This window comes from Arctopsyche grandis, chromosome 2 (genome assembly GCF_051622035.1).
Source record: "Arctopsyche grandis isolate Sample6627 chromosome 2, ASM5162203v2, whole genome shotgun sequence".
Classification (NCBI taxonomy): domain Eukaryota; kingdom Metazoa; phylum Arthropoda; class Insecta; order Trichoptera; family Hydropsychidae; genus Arctopsyche; species Arctopsyche grandis.
In genome coordinates, this window is record NC_135356.1 from 29,058,090 (window position 1) to 29,079,658 (window position 21,569).

The following is a 21,569-nucleotide window of genomic DNA, read 5'->3' on the forward strand; positions in this document are numbered from 1 at the left end:
ATAAACCGAACGGGAACGCGATCACACTTCACCACTACAGTGGCCAGTTGTTGTGTGGTTTTCGTAAAAAAAAATGTGCAAAATATCATCAGTCAGGTGGTGCAGGATACGCAGGATTTTGCCCACTCTTAGTGGGCAAAAGACGGAATCTCTTGTTTGAAAGCCTGCGTTTTTCAAACTGTAATAGGTATGTCAGTCAACTTTTAGCGATTTTTAAAAACTTTTTTCAACATATTTTTTTTCTTATGATTACATTATCATTTAGCTCGCACATATGTATTATATATCAACAGTGCTAACGAGCAGAATTTCAATGTTTTTAATCGCTACATATGTCCATACATACATACATAGGTACATAGTGAGTCTAGGAATCCCAAATATTCGAATAGTATAGAATAGTAGCTTTAAATTAAGTATTTGTAGTTATAAGAAGTTCAAGTTCTTATTCCAATTTTAAGAGAATCAGAATCATTATGTCTATACCCTTCAGGTATAAACACAGATTACCTAAACACAATCTGCTTTGGGTCATCGACTTTAGTGAGTCTTTAATTAATATTATGTATTAGATGTATTATGAGCATTTATAAGGATTGTAAATAGGTTTTTGAGCTCTTTTTCCTATTATGCTGTAGATTAACATTAGAATAATATAATACTATGATTACTAACCAAATTAAATTAAATTGTAAAATAGAAAATGATCAGTAGATCAGTAGCTATTAAAATAGATGTATTGTAAACATAATTTCGTAATAATAAAAAGCATTTAAAAAAAAAAAAAAAGAATCATTATCCGGAACATCAAAAACTAAATATTCTGTAGATTGAAAATAAAAAAATAAGTTCGTATAAAGAGTATTCGAATATTCGGATTTGGGATCCTTAGTACATACATATCACGTCATTAGAGCACAATAGTGATATTAATCCAAAGAGCGATTTAAGAATGGCAATGATAATTCTTCATAATTTTACATTTATATATGTATACTTATATTTTTATTTTTACTTTAAAAAAAACAGCATTACAATGTATATGTATATATCATTGACACCGAAAAAGATTAATAATGATAATGAAAAATATAAAACAAAAATAAAATCGAAAAGCATTGGTGAATGAATGCAGGGCTGTGAAGTCGGTTCATAATTGACCCGACTTCAAACTCTAACTACATATAATTTGAACGATTTTATTAAGATCGAATTTTCTTAGCAATGTTAAAACTTATTAGTAATGAAAATAGTAACGATATTCAAAATATGAAAAATTGAAAGAATTAAAAAAATCACTAATAATTGACATCTCACCCAATTTATTGAATTATTGGTAATGAAATATAACAGTAAGTACATTCATAGTGTGTGTGTATGAATTTTATACACAAACAAATCAATTTAATAAAAAAAAGTATGAGACGTAGGAAACATTCGATTTTTGACAACTCAAAATACGTGCAATTTTTTTTATTTTTAGTACGATTTTTACCAAGAAATTATTAAATTTTTTAATCATTGGTAGATTCACTTCAATAAATTGGAGACTCTAGTTATATGTACTGTATAAGGAAAATAATAAAAAGTCGGTTGAATTTTTACGACACCGACACCACAGCCCTGGAATAATGAAAGTCTACATATGTATGTACATAAATATTACTAAGAAAAATGATCAAACAATAGATATTTTAAGTAAGAAAAGGGATCAATGTGAGGGGAAGTATTGTACTATATACATATGTATATAAATATATACAGAAAAATTCATTTTTACTTCAACACAATTTACGTAGAATTATTGTATCGCTTTATACATTTTTTTAAACCTTACATATATTACAGCTTAAAAATATTTACAGTATACATTTTACAATTAAATTATTTTTTGATGAAATTGAAATTTCAAAGCAATCGAAAAATGTCAATATTTTATTGTTAATATTTAAAAATAAATTCCACCTATAAATATCTCGTTAAAAAGGCTTAGAATTTGATTTGATTTTATTAATTCGTCGTGAATATGCGGTAATAACAGTCTCATTGAAAACATATATGAATAATGTCAATGAGCTGTATATTGATAAAATCGCGTTGGGTGAAATTTTATTTTTAAAATCATCTCTTATTTACTATTGGAAAGACTGTGAGTGTCTTATCAGTTCGATTTATTCAATTTCAGAACCGGAAGCAGCAGATCATTAAAATATACGTTATGTGACTCTAATTACATACAAGAGATAACAGCGAAAAAACATCGATTTCGACCATCATTTTGATATATTGCGCCAAAATCTCTCATCCCAAGACCTTATTACATGAAAATTTATTATATTGTCAAATACATAGATAATAAGCATAGTATTGAACCGCATGCTATTTGATTTGATGACAATTCGGATGACGATTACGTCAAATTTCTCAATTGGAAATGAGTAGTAATTTGCACTATTCGTTGAATGAATTTTGACAATAATATTTATGTATATAACTATGAGTTTCTATTTTCCATTTTCAGCACAACATATTCTATGTATCATATTTAAATTAAGAATGCGTACTTTCTTAGCCTCAGTTCCCAATATATTGTTTGAAAAGTTTTAACTTAATACATCCTCATCTGTTCCGGTCTTTTTGATTTTTTGATAACTACATACATATGTATTTTTCGATTATATTAAAAATCATTTTGAAGGCAGTTTAGCTTTAGCACTATTCATTCAGGACATTTCTGTGAGCCTTTGAAAGCGATATATCCATTATGTAAATTTGTAACATTTTATTTACTGCGAACAAAATTTCTTCCTCACAAAGAAGCCATCCTTTTTATGTAAAGACTTATTTTTATAGCCATAATTGACCTTTAGAGAAATTAATCGCATTAAAAATATATGAAAACAATTTTTATTCAATTTTGCAACACAACAGGCGAGCGTTTAAACACTTTACGATAAATGTATTTATTTGACCAAAAGCCAATTTGCGTATTCAACTTCACAATTCGACGATAGAATTGTTAAATATGTATGTATATGTATATCTATGTTTCAGTTGGAAATTTTCAATTAATATTTATCTACATTAGCGATAGTGCTAAATTACTCATTTTGAGGACAAATTTATATATTATATTTTGATTTACAAATCAGTGATACTTTAATCAAATTGATTTATAATGCAGCTTTTTTCCTCTTTCCATATTATATGTACGAAGCTTTTCAAAATGACGTCACTTTTTTGCAGTTTATATTCCTACTTCAGATACGAATCACACATCAATTCCTTTCCAAAATTATAAAATTTTTATACCAGGAGGGCCTTACAGGTAAACCCCAATGCGTCTTCCTGGCCAATTACAAACAATGCAGCATTTTTATTACACAAGTCGCTGAGTTACGAGATACTGGAAACTCGCAAATTAACGAGACATCTATTAATTGTACATACATTTTATTGTACATTAATCATACTCAAATAGTGATGACATAGTAGGTAGGAAGGTTTTTAGCCAATTTTAATCGGGAACCGTTCAAACAATGAAATCAAAGAAATTGGCAAACTCTGATAGGAAACGACCGACCTGGAGTCACAAATATCCAGGTCTGACCAACAGCACTACAGATATGCTCAGAAAAATTATTTTCAATCGAGGTCAGCTCACGGAATCGAACCCGGGGACCTCTCGGTGCTTAACTTAACATTTACGCAACGCAATGTATAATATAATATATTTAAAATGTTTTTGAATACTTAAGTATCTACATTTAAAAATAATTACAGTCAGTGAATAAATACATAGGTATACGTGAGTTAAATGTGCAATAAATATATGCGTGTGTTTGCACATTAATTGGATGCAAAATAAAGGCGCATTCACACCACGGAATTAGCGCGATATTAATCTAGGCGTGGAATCGCACAACGAGTAAAACGTGTAAATTAAAAATTAGGCTAATTCTAACCGTACATTATTTTTAATAACCATCAAAAGGCGAGATAAGAAAAAGTGCTTTTTCACGTTGCCGTTCCATCTAGATCTATTATTAAATACAGTATATAAATACCTCTGAATTTAATGAATTAAGTCGACGGCGCTACGTGTGAGTGACAAGTGACGAGGTAATGGCCGCAATGTAAACATATAATGGCCAATTAGCTCCATTAACCATCGGAACTGTATACTTCGTGTAAAATCGTCTCCCCACTCACCCGACCGCCGTAACTACACATTTGCCGTAATAGACACTGTTATTAGTGAAATTCGACCGGTGTGTGTGCGGCTTTATGCACATTAGGCCGGAGCGAAAAATGCAAACTTTAGATTTTCCACAATTAACCTAGTGAGAACGTTACATAAAAAATTTCATAGATTTCAAAGAATGTCCTGTAACTCAAACCAATCAAATTTATCTTTTTTTTTACATAAGTTTCGATTTTTTACCATTTTTAAGAAATAAACACCCACTAGTCACCCATTGCAGTTCAATTGAGACGGTTTTGCTTAGTTTTAATTGATAAACGAGAGTACAAAGTCACTGTTTTGCGAGAAACGCCAACAATGGTCATTTATTTACAGTCCCTGCTCATAATATTACGCCACCCCGATTGAATCGCGTTCGCGCCCATTTTTAACGGTTATAACTAGAGGTAGGATAGTCACAGTGCTATCCATTGTTCGGCAAACCTTTAACAATGCATTTACAACCTTTGAACAATACACGGCCCCCTCAGGCTCCGGTGACTAGTTATAACTTATAAATAATTCACAATATTTTGGGCTAGTTTTTTTTGTAAGCTCATCCTTATTTGCTACTCTATTCACCAACAAAAAATAATACAACATTATCCTTCAAAATGTCTTCAAAAATAAAAGTGAAATGATAGAAATGAGTTTGCTCCTGAATTATGTACGTAAAGCATATACGAGCAATTCTGAGAAGATTTTTTATTATTTCGTTAACAACACCGTGATTTTTTCTTTTGCTACAGCTTTATTATATTTTTAGGGTAAGTTAGTGATTAATTTGTAAAAAAGTATTTATAGCATTAATAAAACTGGAATGTTTTATAAACATAAAATCGCGACAATAGAGGGTGTAAGTAATACGGCTGTTTGCAAAATAACGAGACATCTGGAACAAAGTGGCGATCCCACACTCAGGTACCTGGACCATCGACGCTATAGACCCCAAAATTCACCCCAAAAGGGAATGTTTTGTGTCAATTTGTGGGCATCGGTCATTAACTCATTACAGCTTTCACCTAATTCATCTCCGAACCAATGCTTTTGAATGGAAGATTCACCTTTCAATACACCTTGAAATATGCATACATTTTAGTGGTTTTGTAAATTTAAGACACAAGACACAATAATTTTGTAACATTCAAATTATCGTTTTCCAATGTTCTAGGGTGAAGTTTTAATGTTTATTCGCCCAATTTAATCGCGATTTGTTCATTCTTTGGGTCGGCATCGGCTTTTTTGCAAGGCGCCGTCCTTTCGACCTAGCCTCGGCGAAATAGCGCTGGATCCTCACGTCTATCTCCACATTTTCGTCTTTCAGCTCCTGTTAAATTCTTTTATTTGTTATAAAGCAGTTCCTAGTAACAATTTTGACAATCCTTAGATCCTCACGGGGGCTAATTTTTTTTTTCGCCACATTTAACCCGCTTGTTGGGTGTGGGATCGCCACTTTGTTCCAGATGTCTCGTTATTTTGCAAACAGCCGTATTACTTACACCCTCTATTGTCGCGATTTTATGTTTATAAAACATTCCAGTTTTATTAATGCTATAAATACTTTTTTACAAATTAATCACCAACTTACCCTAAAAATATAATAAAGCTGTAGCAAAAGAAAAAATCACGGTGTTGTTAACGAAATAATAAAAAATCTTCTCAGAAACGCTCGTATATGCTTTACGTAATTCAGGAGCAAACTCATTTCTATCATTTCACTTTTATTTTTGAAGACATTTTGAAGAATAATGTTGTATTATTTTTTGTTGGTGAATAGAGTAGCAAATAATGATGAGCTTACAAAAAAAACTAGGCCAAAATATCTTATTGTGAATTCTTTATAACCGTTACAAATGGGCGCGAACGCGATTCAATCGGGGTGGCGTAATATTATGAGCAGGGACTGTATATACATATGTATGTAGTATTTGTTGCAGAAAATCGTCATATTTTTTATGTTCCTGTCAATATTTTAAATAAAAAAGCTGTTGAAAGATTCCTTAGATATTTTAAACACAAGGAAATCTGAAAAAATATGTATGTGAATTAAATCATCTACGACCATTCGCCATCCATTGTTGGATGAAGCCCTCTCCAAGACACTCTCTGTTTTGCGCAACTCTCATCCATCTCACTCTACACATTTTCATTATTTCATCTACCCATCTTCCCTGCGGTCTTCCTTTTACCCTTTTGCATTCTCTGGGGTACCATTTTAGCACTTCTTTTGTCCACTTTTTGTCCATTCTTCTAGCCCGCCCATTGCCGTTTCAATAGCTTCAATCCTCTATATATCCACAACCCTTGTCATACTTCTCACACACTTATTCCGTTTCCTGTCTTTCCTCGTTATGCCAAGCATGCAACGTTCCACACTTATTTGAGTGCATTGGACTTTACGTAGCAACTTGGCGTTCATTGTCCAAGTTTCACATCCATATGTCATCACTAGCAAAACACATTGATCGAAGATCTTTTTCTTCAGACAGAGTGGCATTTGTGATCTAAAAACCGCATTCATTCATCCAAATTCACTTCAGTCTCTTTATTTATTCTTCTTTACTACCGGGCATGTCAATTATTTGCCCTAAATATAAATAATTATTTACAATTTTAGCATCTAATGAAATGCTATCAGGCATGCAATAACTATTGAACATTAGTTTCGTCTTATCTACGTTATTTTTTAATCCAAACAGGCCAAAATGACATATTATAACGCAAAAACCCACTAACTTGAAATAAATCGATTGGTTGCAGGGAAAGCAGATTGTTTAGGTAGATCGCGGAATATCTAAAAGTTAAATTTTTTGCTCCAGCATAATGTTTCTCCTTTTGTACGATTTATATGCCTTTGTCGCAATAGAATTTGTAAGTCGTTTCGCCTTGAATAATGCTTAGCAGAAGATAAAATCTGTAGCGCTCTTTCTTCATATATTTATATATAAACGTATCTCCATTCTATTGAATAGGTCGGAAGAGGTTTCCAGAAAATGTAAATACATATGTACGTATTTTCCGTTTAAAGTAAAGCGTATTTCATACGTCGATACATCAAATACGTTTCCTAATACGCTTTACAACCATACATATGTATAGGGATATTTACGTGCAATCAAAACGATTTTGATAAACCCCCAACGCAGGGGTTCTCAATTACCGATCACAATTACGATTGTGAATTTTTAGAATAATAATTTTTTCCATATTTTAAAACAAAATATAAAAAAAATCAATTCTATTAGATATAAAGCGCTTCGGAGAAGAAAATTTTTAATTATTTTAGAAGAAGCAGAGACACATCTCAAAGATTTGGTGATTCACAGTGTATTAAGGTGATTGATCGAAGGATACGTTTTTATTGGGTTTCCAGAGCTATCGCCTGAAACAAGGACATTTTTAATTGACAGAAAGGATAATAGTACGATCTATCTTCAAAACAAGGAATGGCTTTCCTTCATTAATGAACCTTCATTAATGAGTTTACCTTCGTTAATGAGCTTCATAAACTTTATATTCTTATCCAATATATAATTTCGAAAGAGACTTTGTATGTAACATTGGTTGGTTGTTTCGTTCGTAGACGACACGTTCGATTTATTTATTTTTTTCGATTCGTAGGCACCGATTAGATTTTTTTCAATTGAAAGGATTCGAAGTCTCCGGGGGCAAAGGCGCCGAGGGCGCAGGCGCCGCCGGGGGACCCTAGGGGGCGGAACCCTAGGGGGCGAAGACTCCGGGGGCGCAGGCGCTGGATTCTGGTATACATATAATTTCAAAAGAGACAGTATATATGTTTGTATGTTCGTGACAGTCAATTTAATAAAAAAACAAACGAGTATTCAAATAAATTTATATAAAATAAAACTATTCAAATAAATTTAATAAAATGTTTACTATTAGATTAGTCATTACCGTGCGGCAACAAAACCGCCCCAGAAAAAAGCGCCCAGCGACAAAACCACCCCAGCAAAAAGTGCTCAGCGAAAAAATTATAGTATCAATTTTAACTCTTCGATGTAGGAAATTTATAATTACAGTTAATTGTATTGAAAAAAGACACCACTATTATTATACATTGAAACATAATAGAAATACACTATACATATATAGTGTATTTCTATTATGCTTATATGGCTGTATTCTTATATATAGAATTTGTATTGTGTGTATATATCTGGTCACAATGACGCGTTAGAGCATTCTGTTACGTCACTGTTGCAAAAATATGTAAATAAATAAAAATATATGATATTTGGCACAGTATTATTTAAAGAAGAGGCCACACGACACAAAAAGAGTTCGAATTCAGATCACAACCTTCTAGAACCGCAAACAATTGAACATTGTACATACATATATAGGCCTTATACTGTTTATTGCGCTACAGTACTCAATCTATTTATAATTTTGAATGTGAGGAAACGTAAGAATGTTAGATGAATTGAAATGGTTCGATATTATAAATCGTCTTAAATTAAATTTGTATATACGCTAGATAAGAATCTATTACCCAAATATTTTAATAATTACATAGTTAGGAATAGAGACTTACATAAAGATAAAACTAGAAATAGGAATAAATTAATTATAGGCAGAGTTGAGAAATCAAGAACTGCAGGAGGTGTTCAAATCTATAATGCCCTTCCTGAGAGCATTAGAAGTGCTAATAACATTGGTGCTTTCTTGAAGGGTGCTAATGGATACCTCTGTGGAAGATGATGTAATTATATAAGTTAATCAACGCAGTGCTTGGCATTACAATATTATGTAATGTTTAATAATTATAGTTTTGTTTTTTTGTTAATTATTTTATACTAGTTTTGTGCCCGTTGATTTCAACGGGTGGTTTCGAAAAGGAATTGAAACACGAATAAAAATAAAGTTATATGTAGTATAATGTATAGTGTAAGGTAATTTATAGGTGCACGCGCACGTATTATTATATTAATCGTAATAAAAGTGACTTAGCAATCCAACCCGTCCGAAATAACTAATTAATGTGTGTGTGTGCCCTGAGAGGCGAAGCCCTCAGGGCACACACACACGCACACCCCCTCCCCTACTTCCCCACTACCACGCTTCCCGGCGTCTCGATTACTCGGCTGTGATTGGTTCCCCATACTGGTTGATCGTCCGAAACATACATACATACAAACATACATACATACATATTTAGCGACAGTCGGTTTTTATTTATATTATTATTATAGTTATAATTAACGTTGCTACTTTTGTTATATATACATTTAGCATTTCGCTATAAATAAATTGCCATTAGTGCCATTTTTTCATGCCCTGCCATTGCATCTTGCACACCCGGTCGACCCCCTATGACGAGTTACAGCTGAAACTCCTTCATGCATCGATCCATGTGATTTTTCTATATACATATGTTGCGTCTTTCAGTGCGATGCTGAAGGACCGGCAGGAGGAGGGTGTCGAGGAGTCCCTGGAGGAGGCCTTGGGAGTGACTTCATCAGCTCCCGAAGAGTGCGGAGGATGTGGAGGTCGAATTCAAGATCGGTACTACCTTTTGGCTGCTGATCGTCGCTGGCATGGCAATTGCCTGAGATGCTGCGAGTGTCACTCTCCCTTAGCTGCCGAGCTCACCTGCTTCACCAGGGATCGCAACATATACTGCAAGGACGACTATTATAGGTACATACTTCATCATCATTTACAGCCAATCACCAAAGCCTATATAACATGCTTCCATTTCTATTTCGAGCAACTTTCATCCATTTAACTCCACTCATCTCCCTTGCAGCCTTCCTTGCACCTTTCTACATTATTTATTGTACCATTTGAGCACTTCGTTCGTCCATTATTCTGTCCAGCCTCAATATGTCAACTATATCAACTACCCTTATCCATTATAGGTACTTATGTAACTCAAATCCTCTTTGCAATTGCGTGCGCTACAATTTTTTGCGAAATATTGTTGCTGTAGCCCGTCTGAGCCTCTGAAACCTCAGCTCAGGGCCATCAAGGTTATCTGTATGGAATATAAAGCTCGATTGTATTGTTATTTTTGTATATATATGTAAATATGTGCGAATACAAAACCTTTCTTTTATGTACTATGTAAGATGATGCTACTATTCGCTGTCACACCCAACCCTCGGCTGTTTTTATTTTCATTAAAATGCAATATATTGCAATAAATGCAATATATAAATTTTGTTTCAAATCAAGTTACATCGCAATGAATAGTGATTAGTTGGAGTAATCGACACTTGGAGTCATTTTTGACGCGTCATCATTTTTTCAACTTCAAATTCCGATTACTTCCACTACCCACCAATTATTGCAATATAAAAACGATTCTCAGAAACTAAAGCTTTGATATTTTAAATATGATTTGAATAAAAAATTATACATATTTTCATTTTATTGAAACAATATCTGAGGGTTGAATGTGAAGTGAAGGCTATTTTTGGCGTATTTATTGTTATTTGTTTGGTTTTAAATAAGCAAATAAAATTTAAGCCTACTCAAAAGCGTTGCTTACATTTTACTATATGTATATTTGTGTTAAAACAAGCAATATTGCCGTGATGTAAATTCAACAATCATATATTTTTCCAAGAATCTCATTTCAATAAATTGCAATCGCCTAAGTACATAAATGCCCGTTTATAAATGCCTCCCCAGTACGCCTCAATACCTCCCTGGGCCGCACCGCTCAACTCGCGAACAACTTGGTTGTGGGCGACCAGACCAATGCATGCAGGTAGATGGTACATGCCACACTCATCAACTTGTTTGTCGCACACATTTCCATACATTTTTTCGTGTCGCGCAACAAGTCGGCCGACAAAGTTGCACGGTGCGGCCCGGCCCTTAGTGCGCGGTCCGGTAAGCGTAGTGACCCCCCACTCCTTAGCCCGCTGGTCGCTACCTCACCCGTCCCCAACGTTCCCCTCTCGTATCTCGTATGACGTACCGAGAAGTGGGAGGGGGGAGCAGGGAACACCAGCCACTCGTCGCTCGGACGCGCGCATTCGCATTGAAACGTGGACCAGCGGGCTGAGTAGTGGAGTTCACTACTCAGCCCGCTGCTACTCACTACTTAGCACTTATTGAAACGTGACCCTTTGCGCATTGAAGCCCCCAGTACGTTTAAATACTGTTATTTCATTACCATTAATTTTGTCCTAGTGTGAATTGCTTAAAAAATATTCAGAATTATATACCATTTTATAAGGAACGTTTCCGTGAGGTGTGGTAGCCATTAGAGATTCCAATACCGATACTACCGAAATTAGTTTTACTGATTTTTATTCGACCGTCGGTACTACCGGCAGTACAAAATAAACTACCGGTATTGCTGAAATATAATAATTTCAATTGTATCTTAGTTGTTTTGAATTTACTTAGAAAAAAGCGTTGTATCGGCTATTTTGTATGGATCAGTCGAAGAATGATCTACATTTTTATTTTTGACCTGCTATTCAAAAGAGACGCTAAGTGTATGCCTGATACAATTTCCGAAGACATATATTATATATACTAACATTGATTTTTATCTGATTGTTAACAATGAGAAGCCTCATCGCCTTCAGATTTTTTTGAAAACCGATTTTTTTCATTTGACATTAATTTGAATACGTATGCATACATATATTTAAAAGCTGAAAGCATCCCCTCCACACAAAAATTATTTAGCCCTTTGAGTATTGACGTCTTTTCTGTTTAAAGCCCGCCACGCTGAACATTTCGCCAGTTTTTATACCAGCATTTCCAACAAGAATTATTTAGAAATTCAATGGAAAGCAGGTATAAAAATTGTAGCTAATCCAAACAAACCCTAAATCACTAACCTAGATAACTATCGCTGGGGATTTCGAGTTTTGTAAAGGTGTGTTTAGACTCTCCAATATAGTTCTTCTTCATTGTTGTTAAAATGTAATGCGAACAATCTAAATGCCAAACCACAATCTAAAATACTCAGCAGCTAGGGACTTCCATCGAGAAATTCTCAAAAAACAACGCCTATCCGCGTATTTCAGACTCGTGGACTTGCTTTTTTTCGGTAGCGTCGATAATGACAAATATCGATATTTTTGGAATCCCTAATAGCCATAATAATATTGACCTAAAATGCCACGTCTCACAATTTGTCTTTGGAAATTAACCTTTACAATGGGTTTTTATACGATTCGCTGGATCTGATCACGCACATTCTCATTGAGAATGTTTTCATTCTCATTCTCATTCTCAAGATATTGTTTTCGTCATCGAATTTTCTCCTAATATGTGTATCTTCAGGATGTTCTGTGTGAAGAGATGCGCCCGGTGCCAAGCTGGAATCTCCGCCAACGAGCTGGTGATGAGAGCACGGGAGATGGTCTACCATCTGGGATGCTTCACTTGCGTCTCCTGCGGTTGTCTCCTCTCCAAGGGGGACACCTTCGGCATGAGGGATGGCCTCATCTATTGCCGGCCTCACTACGAGCTCATCTTCAACGAGAACTACTGCGAGGAAGAGATAGCCTCCATGTTCAGGTGGGTAGCCTAGAAAGCGGCTATATTCAGCTTCAATCTGCTAAATGAACCAAAACCTTCCAAAGTTACACCCAAATGTACTCTCTTTTTGACTCTCTATCACTCGATTTGGTTGTGGCATTGCTCACAACTTCAAAATCAACAGCCAAGCAATCGATCGCTTATTTACTCTAAGAATGCGAGAGCTTATTTACAGAGCGATTTATGTCTCATGATTTATCGCAAATCAACTGTGAGATCATCTCATACATTGCATTCACACCAAATGATATTTACATATGTACATACCATATCGCTGAATTGAACTTGTATATACAATGTTACGTTCGAAGTATATTTCAAAAAACCTATTTACAATTATTGTTATAAATGCTCATAATACATTTTATTAAATGCTTTTTATTGTCACTAAATTATGTTCACAATACATCTTATATCTATTTTAATAGCTACTGATCTATTGATCATTTTCTATTTTACAATTTTAATTTAATTCTGTTAGTAATCATAGTATTGAATTATTCTAATGTACAGCATAATAGGAAAAATAGCTCAAAAACCTATTTACAATTCTTATAAATGCTCATAATACATCTAAATACATAATACTAATTAAAGACTCTCTAAAGTCGACGATCTAAAGCAGATTGTGTTTAGGTAATCTGTGTTTATACCTGATTGGTATAGATAGATACATACATACATCAAATACTACTCATGTTTCGAATACTAAATGTTGTTATGACCACTGCTATTAAATCGGAATTGGTGTGAGAGTTTTGGATTGGGATCAGTTGTTGCCACCAAATAGTTGGTTAAATCACACGGGCTATCACCTGTTGAAAAATATAGATGCACTCGTGTCAATAGTTTACAACAGTGGCGCTATTAGCCAACTATATATACATATATATAATTCTAGCTTATTGATAAGCGTCATTACTACATATAATTGAAATGAACGAATCACTTTCAGGGCTAACGGGTCACCAAGTCAGTACTTTCCAACAGGACCTGTGCAGAAAGGTCGGCCAAGGAAGAGGAAGCCTCCCACTGTTTCTCCGGACGCGTTGCAACTGCACGCGATCAGGATGGCCGGAAATGCACTCGGTAAGTACCTATAGATAACACTTTATGTATATACATATGTATGTTACAGTGAAATTATAATTACAGTGAATTCATTTCCGATACCTATTCAATAGGCATAGTTGTATTTTCACTACGGAAATTACATATTCACGGACACTGATTAGCAAAATTATAAGTTTTGATAGAATAATGCAAATTTGAGACCATTTTATATAATAGAATGCCTGATAGTTCAAAAGTAGATTGATATTTCGTTGACAAAAAAATCAGGTTTCTGACTACGATGACCCGAATGACGCTTTTACATTTGATTATCAAATAACTTGAACAAAATAAAGAAGAGTTATACCTGTGGCACCATGTAAGGGTGTCACCCCTCCCCCTCCCCCTCCCCCAAATTGTGATTTTGATTTTTTTTTCTTTAAAATACGTATAATTAATTATCTAGCGAATTTTAAGTCAATTTTTTTTCTTAGCTACTGTCATGCATTTATTGATCCAGTTTTATATTTCACTACGTTTACAAGGGTTGGTTTTCGATTCGAAGTCAATTTTGGAATGGACACTAGTAGCGACATGCTTCTTCTTTAGTGGGAGATATGAGACTTTTGAATTGGATAGCTTGAAACATGGCTGCTACTTCCTTAATGATCTTGATCTGATCTGTAGCTCAATATGAAAACGTTCAATGCATTCAAACATCACCCTTTTGTTTTCTTCTCGCAAAGTGAGTTCGGCATCCCCTGTTTGCTCCCCTGCTACATAACTTCTTCTTAACCCCTTGATCTTCTTTCTATTGCGCTTTCATTGCCTTTTGAATTGCATGTACCACTAGGTGACCGCTATTCCCTTGCAGACAAAGTCGTTGTTGTCTAATATATTTGGAAAGAAACTTTGTATGTAACATTGGTTGGTTGGCTCGTTCGTAGATGACACGTTCGATTTTTTTTTTCGACTCATAGGCACCGATTCGATTTTTTTTCGATTCAAAGGATTCGAAGTCCCGGGGGGCTAAGGCGCCGAGGGCGCAGGCGCCGCCGTGGGTGAAACCTCCGAGGGCGAAGCTCTGCGGACCAAATCCCTAGGGGGCGAAGGCTCCGGGAGCGCAGGCGCCGGATTCTGATATACATATAATTTCAAAAGAGATAGTGTATATGTTTGTTTGTTCGTGACAGTTAATTTAATGAAAAAAAACAAATGAGTATTCAAATAAATTTATTAAACTTTTTAATATTAGACTAGTCGTGTTTAAGTGGTTTATATTACAAAAACCGATTGAAGCCGAGTAAAACCACTAGTATGTTATAATGGTAAATTTTGAAAAACAATTATTATTCCTTGTTGAATGAATGATTATTTTAGGGTAATGCTTTTTTTTATATAGAAGAGGGAATATTTTTTTTGCGGAGAGTCCCGTTTTGAGTCCTAGGAAATATGGTTACCCTACCAATAATCCAAAAACTTATTGTTGGCAATAGGTTTCGGTAAATGTAACATTTTGAACCAAGGATTTCAGGAAACTCACTGAACAATAGTATTCAAAGACGTGCTCAGTAAAAACCTAGTGAGCAATTGTATGTATGTACGTAGGCTGCATACGACAAGAGTTTTGTTAGATTTTTCTAGAAAACAACAATCTGCATACATAGTAGCTCTATCTTGATCGTACCAATTGTGCTACTCAACAAAGAAAAATACGTGCTCGGATGAAAGGAGTGGAGTTCCCTCAGTGCCCTCCATGTCACAAGAGGGCCTATTGTGATGGACATATTTGTATATGAAAACAAGCAAACACTGCATGAATAAACGTCGACATACGTCAACACTACGTCAATGAAACTATATACATATTATCATCCGGTGTGTTGCGAATTCGAATATATAATAAAAAATTTACATTAAACTTTTATAGTTACGATATAGCGTGAGACGTACGAGAACCGAGCATGCTGTCGCATTCGTATAATGAGTTGTAACATTAAAAGGACGTAAAATAATTTCTTTATTTTTTTTTAATTATTTATTATGTAATATTATTACAATTTTTTTTTTTTTATTTAATTTTTACCAGGAAGACCTAAAAGGTAAACCTAATGCGCCTTCCTGGCCAAAGATAATTATATAAACATATATGTACACCATCCATATATACACAAATACTTACACGTATACACAAATACACATACATACATACGTACATAAATATAAAAATACATATATAAAATATAATTTAATGCAAGGTCTTTAATAATATTACTGTAAGTTTTGCTGTCCATGGCATGACGTTGACAATTACTTTTATCGTCTAAAAACTATAAATTTCCATTAACATAAAATATATACGTAATACATGAATAAATTTATTTATTTTATTTATTTATTTTATTTTTTATTTATTTTTTCATTTAATTTACACCAAGAAGGCCTAACAGGTAAGCCCAATGCACCTTCCTGGCCAAAGACAATTATATAAACATATATGTATACCATCCATATATACACAAATTCTTACACGTATACACAAATACAGATACATACATTCATAAATATAAAAATACACATATATACATATACATACATACACACCTACATATATATATATACATACACACATACATATACATATATACATATACATACACACATATATATACATATATACATATACATACATATATACATATACACATACATATATATATATATATATATATACATATATATATACATATACATATATATATATATATATATATACCCACACATACATACATACATATACATACATACACATATACATATACATATACACATACATTACATACATCCATAAACATACAAACATTATACATGCATATACACATAAACACATCAATACACATAAATAAAGATAAATTACTCATATATATATATATATTAATAATATCAACAACTTACGTATTTTACATTAAAATGTTATTAATTTAAATATTTCAAAATATGAAACACGAAGCAAAACTAAACCAAAAATAAAAGTCAAATTCTACCGTCCGCTATAATGTTGTATTTCTTGACCAAAATGCAATGCGAAACTGAAACGAAATGTAATTGGCCATCGCTGATGAGTTCAGGTGAATGCAATAACATGTACAATTTGCCCAAGTCACATGATAGATCGGTTAAAATAATAAATTATATTACGTCCTTACAGTGTTACAACACATTGCACGAATGCGACAGCATGCTCGGTTCTCATAAGTAGAGGTAGGACCGGAAGCGTGCCGTTTTTTTACAAACCTCCTTAACGTTTCACCTACGATTACAATTCAAGAAAAGATTTGCCTCTTATCCGATCGTTTTCATACTTTGCCATATCGCTCATTTTTGTCATCAATATAAGTAAATCGATCTTCCGCAATTACGATAGAGATAAAATATCGTTTAAGACTCGTTTCAAGTTTGCAAATTTTAAATCTGGGTGTCGTCTATGTAGTCTTTAGTTTTATACATAGATGGCGGTATTAAAATAAAATTATTGGTATTTTTATGTTTATTGTTCGCCGTGCACTGTTCATTTCTATGATGAACTTTTTTTTTGCACTATAGATTTGTAGTTTGCTCTATTTCCTCGGAAATAGACCCAAAATGCCCCGTTTCCTGGAAAATGCACGCTTCCCGTCCTACCTCTACTCATAAGTCTCACGCTAATTGGATCAACTATCGAGTTGGGAACTCTTTGTTTGTGCCTAAATCAGTGTCAAAAGTGGGCCAGGGGCATCGAAATAAAAATGAAACCAATGCGGGCACTGTTTCAACGTGAGCTTTTGCCGGTTGGATGAAAATAAAGTTTTATAGGCATGATGATGATGATCTTGAGGAGTTCCAAGATCGTTTCGATAAGCACGCTCAGATCCACTTGTGCGCGACTGACGGCTAAGGGCTATTTACATAAGCCTGCTCAAGTTTCATCAAAACAACTCGCACGCCAATTTATTGTATCAGCTCGTCACGTTCTGCAAGGGAAAAGCACTCCAGCAAAGCCCTGATTTATTATGTCTGAAGATTGCTTACATTTATCAAGGCCTGGGTCACACCTGAGGTAATTGCGAATACGAACAACGCAGGCAACTGACTAGTACTCTAGTACTGGGCCGGTTTTTATGAATCACTACCATTGATGTATAATACACTAGATCCGCCCTCATCCCTTTTGGCGCATGAACTACTAGTAGGTAGGTAGGTACCGCTGCGTCGTAGGGAAAAAAAACATTTTTTTCCCAACTTCCCCGCTAGTTAAACCCCCCGCACCCATCAGTTAGTGAAGACAAGATATCCGACCAAAATCACACGTCAGGGCCCATCTATGTGTATTATACATCAATGATCACTAGAGGTAGGACAGGACAGTCACAGTGCTATCCATTGTTCGGCAAACCTTTAACAATGCATTTACAACCTTTGAACAATCCACGGCCCCCTCAGACTCCGGTGACTAATGATCACTACACTTAAAGGTGTACACACAGTGCCGGCCTTACACCCAATGGGGCCCTTGGGCAATTGTTTTTTCCGGGCTTAGGACCTTACTACAGTTTCAAGCAGTGCCAGCAAAAGCATAGCAACATAAATGTTTGGATATAATTCTTGTAAATTATGCTGTTTTATAAAATTTATTACAATGATTAATTTTACGTTGAACTTTATTTGAAAGAAGGGCTTTTCAATTGATAACTTTTCATTGCTAATAATATTAGATTTTGAATTCTCGGTGAGCTTAATTTGAGGATCGGCTCTTTCCGGTAGATTGTTTACAAAATACAAAAACCCCCACATCTTTGAATAGTCGTTTAACTGTTCAAATCTAAGATATTTTTTTAAAAATAATAATTACACGTTTTCAGTTAGAATCTTCCATAAATATATTAAAGCAGAAAATAGTGTAAAAAATCTTTGGAGAATATCGAAAAATGTATGCGATGTTATTTAAGATTTTGCAGCGTCGTATAGCACAAGATTTAAATTGTGGCTGCCACTGGAAAACGTTAATTATAATACAAAAAGGAATGCGCCTTCACCCAATGAATGGAATTTGCCGATTACAAATGTTGAGTTTAGAAAGTAGAGGTGCCTTTGACGCTATAATCTAAAATTTTGTAGGGTTTTTGGCGCTCTAATTTTAAATTTTAAAGTGCCTTTGGCACATCGAGTGGTGCCCCAAATAATTTGGCGCCCCCGGGCGCCGCCTGACACAGCCCCCCCAAAACTGCACTGTATACACACACACACACACACAATCGAACCGATTATAAATACAAATATTAAATATAATATAAACAATTTAAAATTTCATTCAACCAAGCGTCCATCGGCTCAATATCCATTAGCCAATAGTTCCTCAACCATATCAATACAAGGAAAATATACCACCGAAAAGACTCCAGGGTGTGAGTTTTGGCCGTCATAGCTATGGGTCGCCGTAGCATAGATCAGGCGTGCGAGCGTTTTTTTACATGTGCAAAACAATCTAAAAAAGGGTGAAATCACACAACGCGGGATGTGGTAGATGTGTGGAACGTCGACAAGTTCTCTTATATTTCTTAAAATCGTATTGGATCACTGTCAAGCAAGGATACAATTTTACCGAACACACCCAGGGGGTCTTTTTTTGGACGTTTTGAAAGGACTATACCTTGTACGCATCTCATGAACGCAACATTTTTTTCTATATGTTTAAAACGGTTCAGTGATTACTGGTCACAAAGTACTCGTCACAAAGTCACTAAAATCTCTATAACGGAACATCTGACAGCCGAAAAGTCCATCATACCAACGATAACTTTTGTTACGTACGCCGCGGATTAAGCGAATAGAATCCCAGAGACTGTGTGACCGTTCAAGGATTATCTATTAACGGATTAACTAAGTGCATACCGTGCGACCGGGATAAGTGGTTTCAAGGATTAGCGACAGGCTAAGTGCAAGTAAGCTAAACAATGAATGCACTTCTCATAACGACTGACCCGTACCGTGTGACAGAATGTCGTGGGAATACATATCCGAATACGTGACTATACAATAGGTAAACAGATTAGACGTCCTGAGAGATCTACCCCTTATATGGCGGTACTTAGGCGATATCAGGTCATTCTGGACTGAGCACTGCCAGTGCGTGTATCTCCTTAATCATCCTTAATCAATTGGATCCTCCACCGACCCGTACGTAACACTATCATACTAACAAGAACTTGAGTGCCAAATATTGTGTATTCGCGATTTTCATGGCAAAAATTGTCTTTGTGACCACCACCGCAATGTGACAAATAGTCCAATTACCGTTTAAAACTATCTAAAAAAAAATCCACGTCCCATAAACACCGCTGTGTGATTTCGCCCTAATGTGTGTTTACGACCTAAAACTTCATTTAAATTTCAGAAATCCTCCATCCAGCCGATCTGAACTCTTCGATGGAGTCACTCTCATACGACTCCTCAGTGGCATCCCCGGGCAGCTCTTCGGGCAGACACTCCCAGAGGACAAAGAGGATGAGGACCAGCTTCAAACACCACCAGCTGAGGACGATGAAGTCTTATTTCGCCATAAACCAAAACCCCGACGCGAAAGACCTCAAGCAGCTAGCCCAGAAGACTGGACTGTCCAAAAGGGTTTTACAAGTATGCTTTTAAACTTTAATCACATATTTCAAAAGCTCAACCCAATATAACAAACCATTTCTGGCCATATTCGGATTGTTGATTATGTCATTAAATAATTTGACACTTTTCAGGTTTGGTTCCAGAACGCGAGAGCAAAATGGAGACGCAACATGCTGCGTCAGGACTCCAATCAGAACGGCTCTGCAGGATCAGGAGTGACCAATTCGACCGTTGGGGCTGCAGCTTCAGCCATGCACCATCAACTGCATCCACACCACACCACCTTGCCTTTCGCCGATCTCTATTGACACGATTACGTGCGTAGACACGTCTAATGCAGACGATCCAGAGTAAAACGTTGCAATTATTTTCACACCTGTCAACATTCATCAAAACGCAAACCGCACAACTACATAAAGACAAACTCCAGCCATTACTACAGTGCCATTGATATATCATACGTATTAAACATCAATGTTTTCCAAACCAAAACAGTATCGACAAAATTTCGGTGTCACACAACTATTCGCAAGGTGTGAAAAATCGGGTCAAAACTTATTCGATAAATACACTGAGCAACGAAAAAAAACCGCAGTGGAAACTAATCGATCTTTGCTATGTTTGACCCACTGAATCCGAATATGACAATATTTTTTGGTGGCTTAATTCATTTAAGTGATATGAGCGTTTAAGAAACGTGCAATTTTTACATACCTCCTTTACGTTTCACTTACGATTACAATTCAGGAAAAAGTTTGCCTCTTAACCGATCGTTTTCATACTTCGCCATATTGCTCATTTTGGTCATCAATATAAGTAAATGGATCCTCTGCCATTACGATAGAGATAAAATATCGTTTAAGAAGCTTTTCAAGTCCGAACATTTTTAATCTCGGTGACAGTTGGTAGTCATTCATTTTATACATAGATGGCGGTAGTAAAAAAAAAATATTGGCGTTTTTATTCAAAATAATAATTTTATATATACAAATTATAGAAGAGGTATGTTTTTAAAAAACTTTTTTTTATGTACAGTAACATGCAGAGAAATCGCATCACTTTCGATTGTACGATGTTTTCGATTTTTTTT

The 21,569-nt window shown here is 35.0% G+C and overlaps 1 protein-coding gene across 1 annotated transcript; it reads left to right on the forward strand.

Annotated features, from left to right (window-relative positions):
- The first annotated feature begins 9,656 nt into the window (after positions 1-9,656).
- On the forward strand, positions 9,657-20,787 carry LOC143922341 (LIM/homeobox protein Lhx9-like). Its single transcript, XM_077445565.1, has 5 exons — positions 9,657-9,904; positions 12,518-12,754; positions 13,731-13,864; positions 20,259-20,497; positions 20,611-20,787. The coding sequence occupies exons 1-5, from the start codon at positions 9,657-9,659 to the stop codon at positions 20,785-20,787; spliced, it is 1,035 nt and encodes a 344-aa protein (XP_077301691.1).
- Positions 20,788-21,569: the final 782 nt, after the last annotated feature.